At 44.0% G+C, this 18,398-nt stretch overlaps 2 protein-coding genes across 2 annotated transcripts in view; both read right to left on the reverse strand.

Annotated features, from left to right (window-relative positions):
- Positions 1 to 3,263: 3,263 nt before the first annotated feature.
- lurap1l (leucine rich adaptor protein 1 like) lies at positions 3,264 to 9,481 on the reverse strand (the record flags this gene model as incomplete). Its single annotated transcript, XM_084156150.1, has 2 exons — positions 3,264 to 4,203; positions 9,272 to 9,481. The coding sequence occupies 2 exons, from the start codon at positions 9,479 to 9,481 to the stop codon at positions 3,805 to 3,807; spliced, it is 609 nt and encodes a 202-aa protein (XP_084012276.1). The 3' UTR covers positions 3,264 to 3,804.
- A 2,605-nt stretch (positions 9,482 to 12,086) lies between these two features.
- The window catches only part of LOC311112888 (5,6-dihydroxyindole-2-carboxylic acid oxidase-like), a gene marked incomplete at both ends in the record, with an annotated part of 31,682 nt that continues 25,370 nt past the window's right edge, over positions 12,087 to 18,398 (reverse strand). The window contains 2 exons of the mRNA XM_084156028.1: positions 12,087 to 12,277; positions 14,843 to 14,989. Of these exons, the coding sequence (XP_084012154.1) occupies positions 12,087 to 12,277; positions 14,843 to 14,989 (338 nt within the window). The remainder of the gene's footprint in view (positions 12,278 to 14,842; positions 14,990 to 18,398) is intronic.

The following is an 18,398-nucleotide window of genomic DNA, read 5'->3' on the forward strand; positions in this document are numbered from 1 at the left end:
TGTTACTGAGTTGGAGCTGTCCAATCCGTAAGCAGCTGCTCTTGTGATCATTGTCACAAAGCCACACCCATCCCACTCGCGTTAGAAGTTCAGAACGAGAAAGAGTAGGCTATATAGAAATAATGATGCTCAAATTGAAAATCATTAAACAAAATAAGGGGGATTTCTATCAGCCTAATCGAGGTGTAGATTACATCTCACATTCCAGAGTTTGAACAAGGCTGCATGGGATTTCTCTTAATGCGATTCCATGCAGCTAATGGCAATGTCCACTTAAGCTATAATGCCGGGAGCCACTTGTGGAATTGACAGCTCTAACGCTGTCATAGCGGTTGTTTTGGCGGTGTCGGCTAATGAGAATCTGATAGAATCTAGCCCTAACTGAGCAATATTTTCCATGGTACATTGCTCAAACCACCACATGTTGGAACTTCACTAGTCTGCCAAAAATGGAGCCAGATTGCCTCAGCATAAAAATGTGCATATGAGCGCTTCTGTGGTCTTACTAAATAATCCAAAATGGAGTCAACTTCTCTCCACTAATTGCATGTTACCACAAATAGACCATTAGCTTGCAATCGTGTGAACCAGTGTGTGTGCGTGTGTATGTGTGGGTGGGTGTGTGTGTGTTAGCGTGTGTGTAGATTAAACTAACAGTACACAGAAACTGAGAAAGAAGAAAATCACAATATATTATTTCTTTTCCTCAACAGACCTTTCAACAACACCAATAAAAACAATAAATTACATTGTTAAAAAGAAGGCAACATGAAAGCACAACACACAGGTAATGTGAATAGACACAGAAAGTGGAATTTAAAGCTAAATCATCTTTGTACAGAAATTAAATGGCATTACTTTTGTACTTAACTTTGTCAGTTACCAGTAATTAACGTGTTGACTAGCTCAAAATTCAGTTATTAAACGTAACCAAAAAATACCATCTAGTAATTCAATTAATCAAGTGTTGTGAACTTCAAGATTTCCACTTAGGAACTGGTTTGCAATTAATCTCTTGTGGTAAAACAAAACAAAAATTGTAAAATCATGACATTGTTGACCTGGGCATGGCAATGTTGACTGCCATCTGTCTAAATAAAAAAAGTAAGAAAGAGTAAAGTACATGTCCAATGTTTAACATGTAAGCACATACAGTGGGGAGAACAAGTATTTGATACACTGCCGATTTTGCAGGTTTTCCTACTTACAAAGCATGTAGAGGTTTGTAATTTTTATCATAGGTACACTTCAACTGTGAGAGCCGGAATCTAAAACAAAAATCCAGAAAATCACATTGTATGATTTTTAAGTAATTCATTTGCATTTTATTGCATGACATAAGTATTTGATACATCAGAAAAGCAGAACTTTATATTTGGTACAGAAACCTTTGTTTGCAATTACAGAGATCATATGTTTCCTGTAGGTCTTGACCAGGTTTGCACACACTGCAGCAGGGATTTTGGCCCACTCCTCCATACAGACCTTCTCCAGATCCTTGAGGTTTCGAGGCTGTCGCTGGGCAATACGGACTTTCAGCTCCCTCCAAAGATTTTCTATTGGGTTCAGGTCTGGAGACTGGCTAGGCCACTCCAGGACCTTGAGATGCTTCTTACGGAGACACTCCTTAGTTGCCCTGGCTGTGTGTTTCGGGTCGTTGTCATGCTGGAAGACCCAGCCACGACCCATCTTCAATGCTCTTACTGAGGGAAGGAGGTTGTTGGCCAAGATCTCGCGATACATGGCCCCATCCATCCTCCCCTCAATACGGTGCAGTCGTCCTGTCCCCTTTGCAGAAAAGCATCCCCAAAGAATGATGTTTCCACCGCCATGCTTCACGGTTGGGATGGTGTTCTTGGGGTTGTACTCATCCTTCTTCTTCCTCCAAACACGGCGAGTGGAGTTTAGACCAAAAAGCTCTATTTTTGTCTCATCAGACCACACAGGTCATTGGCAAAGTTCAGACAGGCCTGGACATGTGCTGGCTTGAGCAGGGAGACCTTGCGTGCGCTGCAGGATTTTTATCCATGACGGCGTAGTGTGTTACTAATGGTTTTCTTTGAGACTGTGGTCCCAGCTCTCTTCAGGTCATTGACCAGGTCCTGCCGTGTAGTTCTGGGCTGATCCCTCACCTTCCTCATGATCATTGATGCCCCATGAGGTGAGATCTTGCATGGAGCCCCAGACCGAGGGTGATTGATCGTCATCTTGAACTTCTTCCATTTTCTAATAATTGCGCCAACAGTTGTTGCCTTCTCACCAAGCTGCTTGCCTATTGTCCTGTAGCCCATCCCAGCCTTGTGCAGGTCTACAATTTTATCCCTGATGTCCTTACACAGCTCTCTGGTCTTGGCCATTGTGGAGAGGTTGGAGTCTGTTTGATTGAGTGTGTGGACAGGTGTCTTTTATACAGGTAACGAGTTCAAACAGGTGCAGTTAATACAGGTAATGAGTGGAGAACAGGTGGGCTTCTTAAAAAAAAACTAACAGGTCTGTGAGAGCCGGAATTCTTACTGGTTGGTAGGTGATAAAATGCAAATTAATTACTTAAAAATCATACAATGTGATTTTCTGGATTTTTGTTTTAGATTCCGTCTCTCGCAGTTGAAGTGTACCTATGATAAAAAGTACAGACCTCTACATGCTTTGTAAGTAGGAAAACCTGAAAAATTGGCAGTGTATCAAATACTTGTTCTCCCCACTGTAGCTGTCAAAATCCATTTTTTATTTTGATAGCTATGTGCTTCCATATGTTGTGGAGGAGCTGAAATACAGTGATGCAAAGGATTTGGCATGGTAGCAAATTGCACTTGGATGCTACAACCTGAAGGAAATGTAGTATTTCTGCCCCACTAAACCAGTCCAGCTGATGTCTCAGCATGGAACCACTAATGCTCCAAATTACCACTAATTCCTTATATACTACATTACTTTAGTTCAGATGGATGAACGGCTAACCAAAGACATGGTATCTAAGTGAAAAGGGAAACAAGACACTGAGGTATCAGATTCTTTGGAGTACAGTCAGAGTGCACTGAATGAAAATACAGAAAAATTCATCTAACTTTTGCCAAGTGAGCTGTGTCATAAAAAACTAAACAAACAACAACATTATTATTAAAAGGTGCAATTCGTAAGTTCGATTTTCTGTATAAAATAGTGGCCTCCACCGCTCCTGGAGAGCACTCGCAAGCAACACCAAAGATTGGGAGGAAAAGGGTGCACTACTTAGCATTATTTTGTCTTTGTTTTATTTTTGTTTTAGGTTGATTGTGGTTGTAGTTCATCTTGTTGGGGCAGATAACTTACAAATTGCACCTTTAACCTCCTATCAGTACAACAATTGAATTCCTAATTATGTTTAAAGCTCGTCCTTTCTTGTTTTGGTGAAGGGACAAGTGGCTAAGGTTTAGTGAGGTGTAAATGCGTCAGACAAAAATAAATTTGGTTTTAAGATACAAAATAGCACAACTGTGAGAAGTTGCCCCTTGTAAAACCACTTAAATGTCACTGTGACATCACCCTAGAACACTTAGCAGCAGGAAAATAACGTTGATCATCAAGGGAACACATCCATCTTCTATATTTCACACAGCAAGCTCAATGAACAAGACACCTTATGAAACATTTCTAAACTACTCAAATTTCAACCAGTTGAAGTCCTAGTTCATCATTTTAAAATGTTATCAAAGTTACCATGCCAACAGTATTTGATTTTATTAGAATTTGAACTCTTGACAACTCTAGGTGAAATAACCCTCTGGTCTTTGTCTGCGTTGGTATTATTCCCATAGCCACGCAGCACTATCCAAAGCAGTAGTACTCATCGGAGTCCACTCTGAGTCGCATTGTTGGCTTGCTGAAAGTCTCGTCCTCTATAACGGGTTTATCAGAGAAAAGATCAAGGTCCGTTGGAGAACAGTGTTCTGGAAGGTCTTCTGCTAACTCATCCAACGTATCCAGATAGCTGCCCACGGATATCCCGTCCAATCCATCGCTGTGTCCGTCGTGCAGACTGATGAAGCTGCCGCGTGAAGAGGTGTCATCCTGGCTGTCTGATAGGCTGTACAGGCTGCCTGTCAGGCTGCTTTCACGACTGGCTATTCCCTCCTTGTCGTCCATCACCCATTTGATGGATTCGATGCCGTCGTTGATGGACATCAGCTGCTGCATCAGCTTGACATCGATGGCACGGAGGTGGGCCTGCGTTTGGTGTGAAAAGGAGATGCATTTTAGGCCTTTGTCATTATAGATTTGGACTAGAAACTGGACAACTTGAAACCCACATTTTTACATGTATTATAAAGTCACACAATAACACACTTCCAACAAGTAGGCCTACAATCGTATTAGTTTTTTAGATACAATGCTTTCCTATTCAATTTTTGTGAGAAGCCAACACCAGCATGTCTTTTGCATTGGCAAAGTAATGGTGAACATCAAATTGCCCCTGGGGGATAGTAAAGACACCACTCTACTCTTTGGAAGTGACATGTAGACAAAGACAGAACAGCATGCCACAGGAGATCTTTCCATCCTTGTCATGTAACAGCTTGGTCTGTGACTGCATAGCGCATAGAAGGACATTCTCACCTAGATGCCTATACAGTACCACCATTGATTTACCACCGCACCATGACAATCCCCATAGAGTAGGGGTGGGGGGAGGTAGCCTATGGTCTCATTCAGAAAGATTCCCCCAGGCTACCAGCGACAAATAGCCAGCTGTTTACGCCAATGGACAGTCAGTGGCAGCAGTCAAAAAGCATTACGCCAGATGGTGGCTGACAAAGCTGATACAATGTTCCGGACAACTGGCTTTATAAAACAGAGCCCTTTCTTGGGAGTGGATCGTGACAGGCCCCGTTTAGCTCATAATTCTGCCAGTGTTTGCTTTGCGGATATAACCCGCCCTTTATGTGTGCACACACGTTGAGCCGGAGCATAGCGGAATTTTACAACAGTATTAGCAGTGTCAATTAAAGTTGGTTCGAATGGGGTGGTGAATCACAACATGGGTCTAGCTAATGTGATTTACTGCTGCTTGATTTTTTGTTTGTTAGTCATTTATATTCATCTTTATTGATTTACCCGCCCTCCAACAATACTTACAAGAATTAAGTTTAAGATATTTTCTGAACTCTATTTAAAACAAGTCAGATTATTCTGGGCTTTTGTCTAAAATGGGAGTTATAGGCATTTCTTTTTTTTTTTCTTTTTTTACAAAATGTTAATATACCTATGTTATAACAATATACAGTATTTGAATGAAATATTTGTGGAGGAATACACAAGATGACATGGATACAGACAACTGGTAGTCTATTGAGTACCACCGTATGAGTCATAAAAACCGGAAAGGGTTCCAATCGTTTTTTTCACCATTCATTTTTCCATCTAGGACTACTTCATATAAGGTCTGTGTTTCGTCTAGGCTTACCCTGGCGTGACGTTTTGATGAATGCGCAAATCTCTCGGACAAGGTCACTTTTATCAATATTTAGCATTGTGAATTTTTTTGAGAAAATTGAGGCGAATATATTGATAAAACTCACCTGTCCGAGAGAGAATTACACAGCTATTATACCGTCACACCAAGGTAAGACTGCACCAAACAAACACATTTTTTTGTAAAATTCACGATGTGAAAAATGAATGGCGGAAAAACCATTGGAACCATTTCTGTGTTTTTATGGGTATTATGATGCGTCCACTGTGGTGGACTATTGTGAAGTGAAACAGCCAGTTGGCCAAGAGAAAAGCAGCTTGATTGGATTAAAGATTAAGTTCTGATTGTAAGAGGTGACAACAGCACAAAAGCCTTAGATGGCCCAAATGTGCCATTCACTATAGTAGGGAGGAGGGAACACAGCAGAGTACTCTTGCTGTCTTACAGTGCATTCGGAAAGTATTCACACCCCTTGACTTTTTTCACATTTTGTTAAGCTACAGCCTTATTCTAAAATGGATGAAAACTTTTTTGCCCTCATCAATCTACACACAATACCCCATCATGACAAAGCAAAAATAATACATTTACATAAGTATTCAGACCCTTTACTCAGTACTTTGTTGAAGCACCTTTGGTAGCGATTACAGCCTCGAGTCTTCTTGGGTATGACGCTACAAGCTTGGCACACCTGTATTTGGGGAGTTGCTCCCATTCTTCTCTGCAGATCCTCTCAAGCTCTGTCAGGTTGGATGGGAGATGTTCGATCGGGTTCAAGTCTGAGCTCTGGCTAGGCCACTCAAGGACATTCAGACTTGTCCCGAAGCCACTCCTGCGTTGTCTTGGCTGTGTGCTTAGGGTTGTTGTCCTGTTGGATGGTGAACCTTCGCCCCAGTCTGAGATCCTGAGCGCTCTGGAGCAGATTTTCATCAAGGATCTCTCTGTACTTTGCTCAGTACATCTTTCCCTCGATCCTGACTAGTCTCCCAGTCCCTGCCGCTGAAAAACATTCCCACAGCATGATGCTGCCACCACCATGCTTCACCGTAGAGATCATGCGACGTTTCCTCCAGACGTGACGCTTGGCATTCAGGCCAAAGAGTTCAATCTTGGTTTCATCAGACCAGAGAATCTTGTTTCTCATGGTCTGAGAGTCCTTTAGGTGCCTTTTGGCAAACTCCAAGCGGGCTGTCATGTGCCTTTTACTGAGGAGTGGCTTCCGTCTGGCCACTCTACCATAAAGGCCTGATTGGTGGAGTGCTGAAAAGATGGTTGTCCTTCTGGAAGGTTCGCCCATCTCCACAGAGGAACTCTGGAGCTCTGTCAGAGTGACCATCGGGTTCTTGGTCACCACCCTGACCTAGGCCCTTCTCCCCCAATTGCTCAATTTGGCCGGGCGGCCAGCGCTAGGAAGAGTCTTGGTGGTTCCGAACTTCTTCCATTTAAGAATGATGGAGGCCACTGTGTTCTTTGGGACCTTCAATGCTGCAGAAATGTTTTGGTACCATTCCCCAGATCTGTGCCTCGACATAATCCTGTCTCAGAGCTCTACAGACAATTCCTTCGACCTCATGGCATGGTTTTTGCTCTGACATGCACTGTTAACTGTGGGACCTTATATAGACAGGTGCCTTTCCAAATCATGTCCAGTCAATTGAATTTGCACAGGTGGACTCCAATCAAGTTGTAGAAACATCTCAAGGATGATCAATGGAAACAGGATGCACCTGAGCTCAACTTCGAGTCTCATAGCAAAGGGACTGAATACTTATGTAAATAAGATATTTCTGTTTTATATTTTTATACATTTGCAAAAATGTCTAAAAACCTGTTTTTGTTTGTCATTATGGGGTATTGTGTGTAGATTGATGAGGAACATGTTTTAATTAATCAATTTTAGAATAAGGCTGTAACATAACAAAATGTGGAAAAAGGGAAGGGGTCTGAATACTTTCCGAATGCACTGTATATATATTTCTCACTGATATGAAAGATACCTTCCTTATGTTTCCAAAACCGTACCGCAAGTGATGCGTGTTAACGTTTAGAGCAAGTGTCAGGGCTCTTAACAAAACTCCCCCAGCCAGAAGATACTACCATCAATAGGCGCTAAAGGTAGTTAGCGTCTATGAATGGGCTAACATTTTATACAGTATATCTCCATTGCCTTAAGATCAGCATTATAAGTCATCCATAAACTTCTGAGAAGGCAAAAGTATAGCCTATGAACACAAGGGCAATAAAGTTGGATTGCCATCAGGCATCTGTAAGTTATTGCATAACATGTTGAATTAAGATATCACAGGTCAGTAAACTTTCAATATAGCCTAAATAAAACAGCTGCAATAACCTTGGACAACAACCAGACTACTACAGCTAAAAGCTATTTTGTTAGCTTGGGTAAATTCATAGATATTAAAACCAGTAGATAGTGATAGCGCTGACGAATCCACGTATTCCTATGGAAAACTCCTGATGGCGCATGAAAGCCGGAAGTATTAGAATTTGAAGCACGCCATATTGTTGAATGGGGCTGAATGGCAAAAATTCTCTAAGGTGAAATCATTGTTAAAGTGGCCATAACTAGCAAAGGATCATGGTCGATGTAGTCGTTTTCATCCTGCCTGAGAGATTCAACCCAACAGCTGCTTGATGCACACCACACCCCCTTAGATACACGTGCAAAGAGTGTTCATGACGGTGTGAGTGACTGGTCTGTGTCAGCACATGGTCCTGTGTGAAGACAAATGTAGTAGTCTAATGGATCACTATTTAATTAAATATCTGGATTTGTTGCGGAATAATTCACCATAGAACTAATTTTAGAGCCCAAAGTGGCCATCTATTATTTATATTTTTTGACCTTTCCATATGCTTTCTAAGGAAGACCAGGGCTTCTACCAATGATTTATATATACACTAGATGACTTGTAGGGGGTGCTGTGTTGAAGCCACCATGCCTCCATCTTGGCACTCCCTCACCATTGTTAAAAATATTTTGGAAGCTATAGAAATGCATTTACATTCTACATTTGTTTTTGCCATATTTATTCTATTACAGACACTTTAATGTATTATTTTAAATTATATTATGTGAGCTAAACATACAAATAAAAAATGAAATAATATATTTTTTTTTTTTTCCTTAAAGTATAATTCTTTGGGATTACTAATGTTACTGTCCCCACTACAACAACACAATACTTAAATAAATGTAATTTTGTCCTTGAAATACTGTAGAATTCCATTGGTTCCTATGGAGGACTGTTCCTACTGGGGAGTGCTGACCGGTGGCTTCAAAGCTTCTCAATGGCCAATACATAGCATCCGAAATCCAGGGTTTATATACATCATTAGTTGCTACGCAGTAGCCGACCAGCAGAGCTGGTGACTTCACGCTCCAGACCAGTCACTGCGGGCCTTGGGTAAATTGCACTTAATGCAATGCACCACTGAATATACAGAAAGGTTTTGAAAAAGAAGTGAACTGACTTAAAAAAGCCTGTTTGAATTGCAACAGTACCCGTTTTGGATGTCTGCTTCAGTATTCAAGAAACATTATCAAAGGCTTACTGTATGAAACACAGGAGGCTGGTGAGGGGAGGATGGCTCATAATAAATGCTGGAACGGAGCCAATGGAATGGCATAAAACACATGAAAACCATGTGTTTGATGTATTTGATACCATTCCACTAATTCTGCTCCAGCCATTACCACGAGCCCGTCCTCCCCAATTAAGGTGCCACCAACCTCCTGTGGTTTGAAGCAACTCACTGACCCAAACCGACAGGGACAGACGCATCTTTAAGGCAACCACTTACCATTTCCTGTTTCAAAAATAACATCTTGCTCTCCAGTCGTTTCAAGTCAGCAGAGTTCGACTGGTTTTTCGGTGTCGCCGTTTTCGTATCCTCATGTTTGTCGTGATGGTTATTTCCTCCTGCAAGGGAACGAATGAGACTTTCAGGAACTTTGCGACCCAACTTTGTCTCAATATCTTTAAAATCGCGTAAGACGTGGTCCCCGTCCATGGTAGAATTACAGTAAGACTAGGCCTATAAACGAATATATATATAAATATATATATATATATATATATATATATATATATATATGCTACGTTTTTCACTATGTGCAATAGGAAAAACCGAGAGAGCAAATTATAGGGTTCAGTGGCTTGACGACTCCCACTGACTTCACGTCCATAGCCTTGATGGTCTTAGCGCTCAAAAACCGTTCTTATCCGTAGGTAGTTAAGCGTCTATGAATGGGTTAGAATGGTCTGAGATCCGATGTTGAAAGCGTCCTCTATATATCTATTGGCGCACAGTTGCAGAGAAAAGTAATTAAAAAACAAAGTTGCCCCATCCAATTCTTCTCACCAATTCAAAATATAGAGTGTAATCCACAACAAAATATATACATATCCCGTTATTATGCCTACTGCAAAGCCACTACACTCATCCATGAACAATTTTAGTTTTGGAAGTCCCGTCCGCCGGTGTCAGTCGTGTCCACTGAAACAATTGTCGAGCAGCACAGTTGGATTACAGCCACAGACACCCAAATGGAGCTTATGACCCCAGACAGGTGGGACTTTGAAACCACGCCTGTTTGCTGTAATCATAAGGCAATTGTCATAGCATATGTTTTGGCTTATTGTGCACAGTCATTTACTAATCATCAGTTCAATCATACAAACGATTAAATTGACATTTTATGTCAGCAAAGTAGGTTGCAGGAAGAAGTCTTTCGTAGGCTACAGTAAGCGGTCTTTCGTGCTGAATGTATTTTAATTCAAACCAATGTCGTGGCGCCTAGGCCTATAGCCTATTTGCATAGTTGTAGGCTACATTATTATTAGGGTACAGTTGTATTATACTTGCGTAATTAAATCAATATATTTTTAAAAGCAATCTTGAACTACTTTAAAGCAAACAAATTAACCTAAGTTTGATCTACGAAAAAAGATTTAAAATGTATGCACTCACTACTGTAAATCACTCTGGATGAGATCGTCTGCTAAATGACTAAATTGTAAATATAAAATCTAATTAATGATCATATATGTATTCAAAGCAACACATTTTGCCTTGATTGACCATGTCCTCTCCCTCACTACTTTGTTCAAGTTGTATTCCACTTCACTTCTACCACCTTGTGGCAATTAATGAGAATTTGCATTACTTACACCAAATCAAATCAAATTTTATTTGTCACATGTGCCGAATACAACAGGTGTAGACCTTACAGTGAAATGCTTACTTACAAGCCCTTAACCAACAATGCAGTTTTACGAAAGAATACCAACAAAAATCACAACAAATACAATATAAAATAATATGAAATAAAAGTAACAAATAATTATAGAGCAGCAGTAAAAATAACAATAGCGAGGCTATATACAGGGGGTACCGGTACCGAGTCAAACCGGTTAGTCGAGGTAATTGAGGTAATATGTACATGTAGGTAGAGTTATTAAAGTGACTATGCATAGATAATAAACATAGAGTAGCAGCAGCGTAAAAGAGGGGGGGGGGGGGGGGGGGGGGGGTAGAAGTCTGTGTAGCCATTTGATTAGATGTTCAGGAGTCTTATGGCTTGGGGGTAGAAGCTGTTTAGAAGCCTCTTGGACCTAGACTTGGCGCTCCGGTACCGCTTGCCGTGCGGTAGCAGAGAGAACAGTCTATGACTAGGGTGGCTGGAGTCTTTGACAATTTTTAGGGCCTTCCTCTGACACCGCCTGGTATTGAGGTTTTGGATGGCAGGAAGCTTGGCCCCAGTGATGCACTGGGCCGTACGCACTACCCTCTGTAGTGCCTTGTGGTCGGAGGCTGAGCAGTTGCCATACCAGGCAGTGATGCAACCGGTCAGGATGCTCTCGATGGTGCAGCTGTAGAACCGTTTGAGGATCTGAGGACCCATGCCAAAGTGGCAAAGTAGGCTATACAACTTTTTAGATATGATCCTGTTGTTTTTTCTATTATATAAAATTCTATATAAGGAGAGTGCTTATGCATGACATTACACTCCACAATTGTTGCAGAAATTATAATAATGCAAGACAAATACTTAATATTTTCTTTTGTTTAATCACCTCATATTTTCTATGGATTTAAAAAGAAGTTCAATTTTGAACCAAAAGGATTCAAATAAATTGAAATATGTTTACACATCATTGTTATACTCATAATCTATAGTTATATAGGTCAAAGTAATGTAACTAATAGTAGAATGGGTAATAGGGTCAATTAGATTCCATATTATGGACTACATCAGTTGTGGTAAAACTTGGCCATGAGAGGACGGGCCGCATTGTGCAGGTTTTTGTTCCCGACCAGCATTAACGCACCTAATTCTACTCACACTGCCACCCTCCATCGCCAACATTTGGCCACTCCCGGAATACAGTTTGTGACGCATATTATATGGCATTCGAAACTCAAATTGAAATGATGAAAACATGATTTTGTAATCTAATTACATAGCTGCAAACAAAACAAAAGTATGGAAATATGTGACACTCAGCTAAGCCTGGATCAGGCACTAAACAAAAGAAAACTGACAAAAACAGGGAGGGACTACACATTGTCTGTTGCGCCCTAATGAACATGACCCTGTGGTTTCACATTCGGCTCAGACCCCGGATTGGCTTTTGTCGTCGTCATAGCGTTGGTACTGTTCACCCAGCAGGGGCTGGCAGCCCTCCAGTTTGCTGTAGGAGCGGGCGCTCACAACACATGCGGTGGAAGCATAGATTACAGCCACGATGACCAGGGCCGCCACGATGGCAATGGTGATGATCTCGGTCAAAGTGAAAGGAGCAGCTATAGCGAGGAAACAAGATTTATAACAGTTACATTTGTAATTATATGGAATGTGACACTAGCAAAGAGTCACAGACAGACAGATACAGACAGACAGATGGACTCTAACCATGGTTAAAAAAACAAAACAAAAACAATATATATATATATATATATATATATATATATATATATATATATATATATATATACTCTTGGCATTCTCTCAACCATCTTCATGAGGTAGTCACCTGGAATGCATTTCAATTAACAGTTGTGGCTTCTTAAAAGTTAATTTGTGGAATTTCTTTCCTTCTTAATGCGTTTGAGCCAATCAGTTCTGTTGTGACAAGGTAGGGGGGTATACAGAAGATAGGCCTATTTGGTAAAATACCAAGCCATATTATGGCAAGGACACCTCAAATAAGCAAAGAGAAACGACAGTCCATCATCATACAGTACCAGTCAAAAGTTTGGACACACCTACACATTCAAGGGTTTTTCTTTATTTTTACTACTTTCTACATTGTAGAATAATAGTGAAGACATCAAAATTATGAAATGTAGTAACCAAAAAAGTGTTAAACAAATCAAAATATATTTTATATTTGAGATTCTTCAAATAGCCACCCTTTGCCTTGATGACAGCTTTGCACACTCTAGGCATTCTCTCAACCAGCTTCATGAGGTAGTCACCTGGAATGCATTTCAATTAACAGGTGTGCCTTGTTAAAAGTTAATTTGTGGAATTTCTTTCCTTCTTAATGCGTTTGAGCCAATCAGTTGTGTTGTGACAAGGTCGGGGTGGTATACAGAAGATAGCCCTATTTGGTAAAAGACCAAGTCCATATTATGGCAAGAACAGCTTAAATAATAAAAGAGAAACAACAGTCCATCATTACTTTAAGACATGAAGGTCAGTCAAGAACTTTGAACGTTTCTTCAAGTGCAGTCACAAAAACCATCAAGCACTATGATGAAACTGGCTCTCACGAGGACCACCACAGGAATGGAAGACCCAGAGTTACCTCTGCTGTGTTGCAGAGGATAAGTTCATTAGAGTTACCAGCCTCAGAAATTGCAGCCCAAATAAATGCTTCACAGAGTTCAAGTAACAGACACATCTCAACATTAACTGTTCAGAGGAGAATGTGTGAATCAGGCCTTCATGGTCGATTTGCTGCAAAGAAACCACTACTAAAAGATACCAATAATAAGAAGAGACTTGCTTGGGCCAAGAAACACGAGCAATGGACATTAGACTGGTGGAAAATTGTCCTTTGGACTGCTGGTGACACTGTCTGTGATTTATTTAGAATTTAAGGCACACTTAACCAGCATGGCTACCACAGATGGCTACCAAACCATCTGGTATGGGCTTAGTGGGACTATCATCTGTTTTTCAACAGGACAATGACCCAACACACCCCCAGGCTGTGTAAGGGCTATTTTACCAAGAATGAGAGTAATGGAGCGCTGCATCACATTACCTGGCCTCCACAATCCCCGACCTCAACCCAATTGAGATGGTTTGGGATGAGTCGGACCGCAGAGTGAAGGAAAGGCAGCCAACAAGTGATCAGCATATGTGGGAAGTCCTTCAAGACTGTTGGAAAAGCATTCCAGGTGAAGCCGGTTGAGAGAAGATCCGAGAGTGTGTATAGCTGTCATCAAGGCAAAGGGTGGCTATTTGAAGAATCTCAAATATAAAATATATTTTGATTTGTTTAACACTTTTTTGGTTACTACATGATTCCATAAGTGTTAATTCATAGTTTTGATGTCTTCACTATTATTCTAAAACGTAGAAAATAGTAAAAATAAAGAAAAACCCTTGAATGAGTAGGTGTTTCCAAACCTTTAACTGGTACTGTGTATATATATATATATATATATATATATATATATATATATATAGCTACTATGAAGAAACGGTACTATAACAAGGCCATCAGACTGTTAAATAACTATCACTAGGCGGCTTCCACCCGGTTACGTAACCCTGCACCTTAGAGGCTGCTGCCCCATATACATAGACTTGAAATCACTGGCCACTTTAATAATGGAACACTAGTCACTCTAATAATGTTTACATATTTTTGCTTTACTCATCTCATATGTATATACTGTATTCTATTCTACTGTATTTTAGTCTATTCCACTCCGACATTGCTCATCCTAATATTTCTAATATTTATATATTACTTAATTCCATTATTTTACTTTTAGGTTGTGTGTATTTTGTGTATTGTTGTGAAATGTTAGATATACTGCACTGTTGGAGCTAGAAACACAAGCATTTCGCTACACCCGCAATAACATCTGCTAAACATGTGTATGTGACAAATAACATTTGATTTGATTTGGACCACATTGTTATATACATAGTAGATAAGACAAATATCCATAATGTATTTATATTGTCAATACACACCTGGCCATTCAGCCCATATTTATATTGACAATACACACCTGGCTATTCAGCCTGTATTTATATTGAAAATACACACCTGGCCATTCATCCCGTATTTATATTGACAATACACACCTGGCCATTCAGCCTGTATTTATATTGACAATACACACCTGGCCATTCAGCCTCGTAGGAGTAACCAAGGTTCTCAGGGGCTGCAAGAAACATCTCAGCGTGGGTCACTGGAGGCCAGAAGGGAACCATGTTGTACCCCCTGTTGTGACCAATGGGGGCATTCTCTGAAGGATAGACTGCCGAATCTGCAAAATGTCTCAGTTAAGAGTCAGCTTCTGAACATATGGCGGTGACGTACAAAAAAAAAACCTCCCAGAGCTAAACAAATATTGCATAGTGGTGTGTGTATTATGAATCTTAGTTTCCAAAGTAATCATGTAATTGTTGTGTAATTACCATTTTACCATGTAATTTAGAAGTAAATACAAGGAAAAAACAGCCTGTATGTCACGATCGTCTAAAGGAGCGGACCAATGCGCAGCGTTGCGAGTGAACATGATGACTTTTATTAAATAAAGCAACCACGAAAACAAAACAAATGACGATACGTGAAGTCCTCTGTGACACCGACAGAACATAGAACACTGGAACAATAACCCACAAAACAAAGGAGAAAACACACAGAATATATATGGCTCCCAATCAGAGATAACGAGCCGACAGCTGTCACTCGTTACCTCCGATTGGGAGTCACCTGAATAAACACGAACAATCACCACACATAGAAATGAAACAACCAGAATACCCAACATAGAAATACACCCAACCAAGGAAAATGAACAACCCTGGCTCAATAATAAAGTCCATGGAGCCAGAGTGTCACAGTACCCCCCCCTAAAGGTGCGCACTCCGGGCGCACCAGCATACAGTCTAGGGGAGGGTCTGGGTGGGCGTCTGTCCATGGTGGCGGTTCTGGTCCAGGTCGTGGTCCCCACCCCACCTTAGTCACTATCCGCTTCCGTATCCTCCTCCCAATGACCACCCTCCAACTAACCCCACCTGGACTAAGGGGTAACACCGGACTAAGGGGCAGCATCGGCCTAAGGGGCAGCACCGGGATAAGGGGCAGCACCGGGATAAGGGGCAGCACCGGGACAAGGGGCAGCACCGGACTAAGGGGCAGCACCGGACTAAGGGGCAGCACCGGACTAAGGGGCAGCACCGGACTACGGGGCAGTACCGGACTAAGGGGCAGTACCGGACTAAGGGGCAGTACCAGGCTAAGGGACAGCACCAGGATAAGGGACAGCACCAGGATAAGGAGCAACACCGAGCTAAGGGGCAGCACCTGACTAAATGGCGGATCCTGGCTGGCTGGCTCTGGCGGATCCTGGCTGGCTGGCGGATCCTGGCTGGACGGCTCTGGCGGATCCCGGCTGGACGGCTCTGGCGGATCCCGGCTGGACGGCTCTGGCGGATCCCGGCTGGACGGCTCTGGCGGATCCTGGCTGGACGGCTCTGGCGGATCCTGGCTGGACGGCTCATGGCTGGCTGACGGATCTGGCTGCTCATGGCTGGCTGACGGATCTGGCTGCTCATGGCTGGCTGACGGATCTGGCTGCTCATGGCTGGCTGACGGATCTGGCTGCTCATGGCTGGCTGACGGATCTGGCTGCTCATGGCTGGCTGACGGATCTGGCTGCTCATGGCTGGCTGACGGATCTGGCTGCTCATGGCTGGCTGACGGATCTGGCTGCTCATGGCTGGCTGACGGATCTGGCTGCTCATGGCCGACTGACGGATCTGGCTGATCCTGTCTGGCGGAAGGCTCTGGCTGATCCTGTCTGGCAGAAGGCTCTGGCTGATCCTGTCTGGCAGAAGGCTCTGGCTGATCCTGTCTGGCAGAAGGCTCTGGCTGATCCTGTCTGGCGGAAGGCTCTGGCTGATCCTGTCTGGCGGAAGGCTCTAGCGGCTCCGGTCTGGCGGACGGCTCTGATGGCTCATGGCAGACGGGCGGCTTAGCAGGCTTTGGGCAGACGGGCAGTTCAGGCCCCGTTGGGCAGACGGCAGACTCTGGCCGTCTGAGGCGCATCGTAGGCCTGGTGCGTGGTGCCGGAACAGGAGGTACCGGGCTGAGGACACGCATCTCAGGGCTAGTGCGGGGAGAAGCAACAGGGCATGCTGGACCCTGGGGACGCACCGTAGGCCTGATGCGTGGTGCCGGAACTGGAGGTACCGGGCTGAGGACACGCATCTCAGGGCTAGTGCGGGAAGCAGCAACAGGGCATGCTTGGCCCTGGGGACGCACCGTAGGCCTGATGCGTGGTGCCGGAACTGGAGGTACCGGGCTGAGGACACGCATCTCAGGGCTAGTGCGGGGAGTCGGAACAGGGCATGCTGGACCCTGGGGACTCCCATAACGCCTAGTGCGGGGAGCCGGAACAGGGCATGCTGGACCCTGGGGACTCACCTCACGCCTAGTGCGGAGAGCAGGAACAGGCCGGGCTGGGCTGGCGACGCGCACCGTATCCCTGGTGCGAGTGGCCGGAACAGGCCGGGCCGGGCTGGCGAAGCGCACCGTATCCCTGGTGCGTGGAGTAGGAACAGGCCGGGCTGGGCTGGCGACGCGCACCGTATCCCTGGTGCGAGTGGCCGGAACCGGCCGGGCCGGGCTGGCGAAGCGCACCGTATCCCTGGTGCGTGGAGTAGGAACAGGCCGGGCTGGGCTGGCGACGCGCACCGTATCCCTGGTGCGAGTGGCCGGAACCGGCCGGGCCGGGCTGGCGAAGCGCACCGTATCCCTGGTGCGTGGAGTAGGAACAGGCCGGGCTGGGCTGGCGACGCGCACCGTTTCCCTGGTGCGAGTGGCCGGAACAGGCCGGGCCGGGCTGGCGAAGCGCACCATATCCTTGGTGCGAGGGGTCGGAACAGGCCGGACCGTACTGGAGGCACACACCACTGGCTCTACCCCGGGGACTGGAACGGGCCGGACCGGACTGGATACACACCTCAGTCTCTCACGCCGTGCCTCTACATCTCCTTTCCCTACTCTGGCCAGTGACCCCCTTAACCTGGTAGCCTCCTGAATCCTTCCCTTCTCTGCCTCCGTCAGCCCCCTTAACCTGGTAGCCTTCTGAATCTGCCTTGTGACTGCCTCCTGCTGCTCAGCTGCCCAAGCCATGTGCCCCCCCCAAAAAATTTCTTGGGGTTGCCTCTCGTCCTTCCGACGAAACACCTGCCGATGCCGTTGCTCCTCTCCTGCCAGGTTCTCCCCCTTCATCGCCCTCCGGTACCGGACGGCCTCCTCCTGGGTAATATGTCCCCAGCCGAGGAGGACATCCACCAACGTTCTCTCCTGACCCGGCGCCTCCTCCCATGTCCAGACCCTTTGCTCCTGGACGCGCTGCTTGGTCCTTTTGTGGTGGGTTATTCTGTCACGATCGTCTAAAGGAGCGGACCAATGCGCAGCGTTGCGAGTGAACATGATGACTTTTATTAAATAAAGCAACCACGAAAACAAAACAAATGACGATACGTGAAGTCCTCTGTGACACCGACAGAACATAGAACACTGGAACAATAACCCACAAAACAAAGGAGAAAACACACAGAATATATATGGCTCCCAATCAGAGATAACGAGCCGACAGCTGTCACTCGTTACCTCCGATTGGGAGTCACCTGAATAAACACGAACAATCACCACACATAGAA

This window comes from Coregonus lavaretus, assembly GCF_964263955.1.
Source record: "Coregonus lavaretus genome assembly, chromosome: 39".
Lineage (NCBI taxonomy): Eukaryota > Metazoa > Chordata > Actinopteri > Salmoniformes > Salmonidae > Coregonus > Coregonus lavaretus.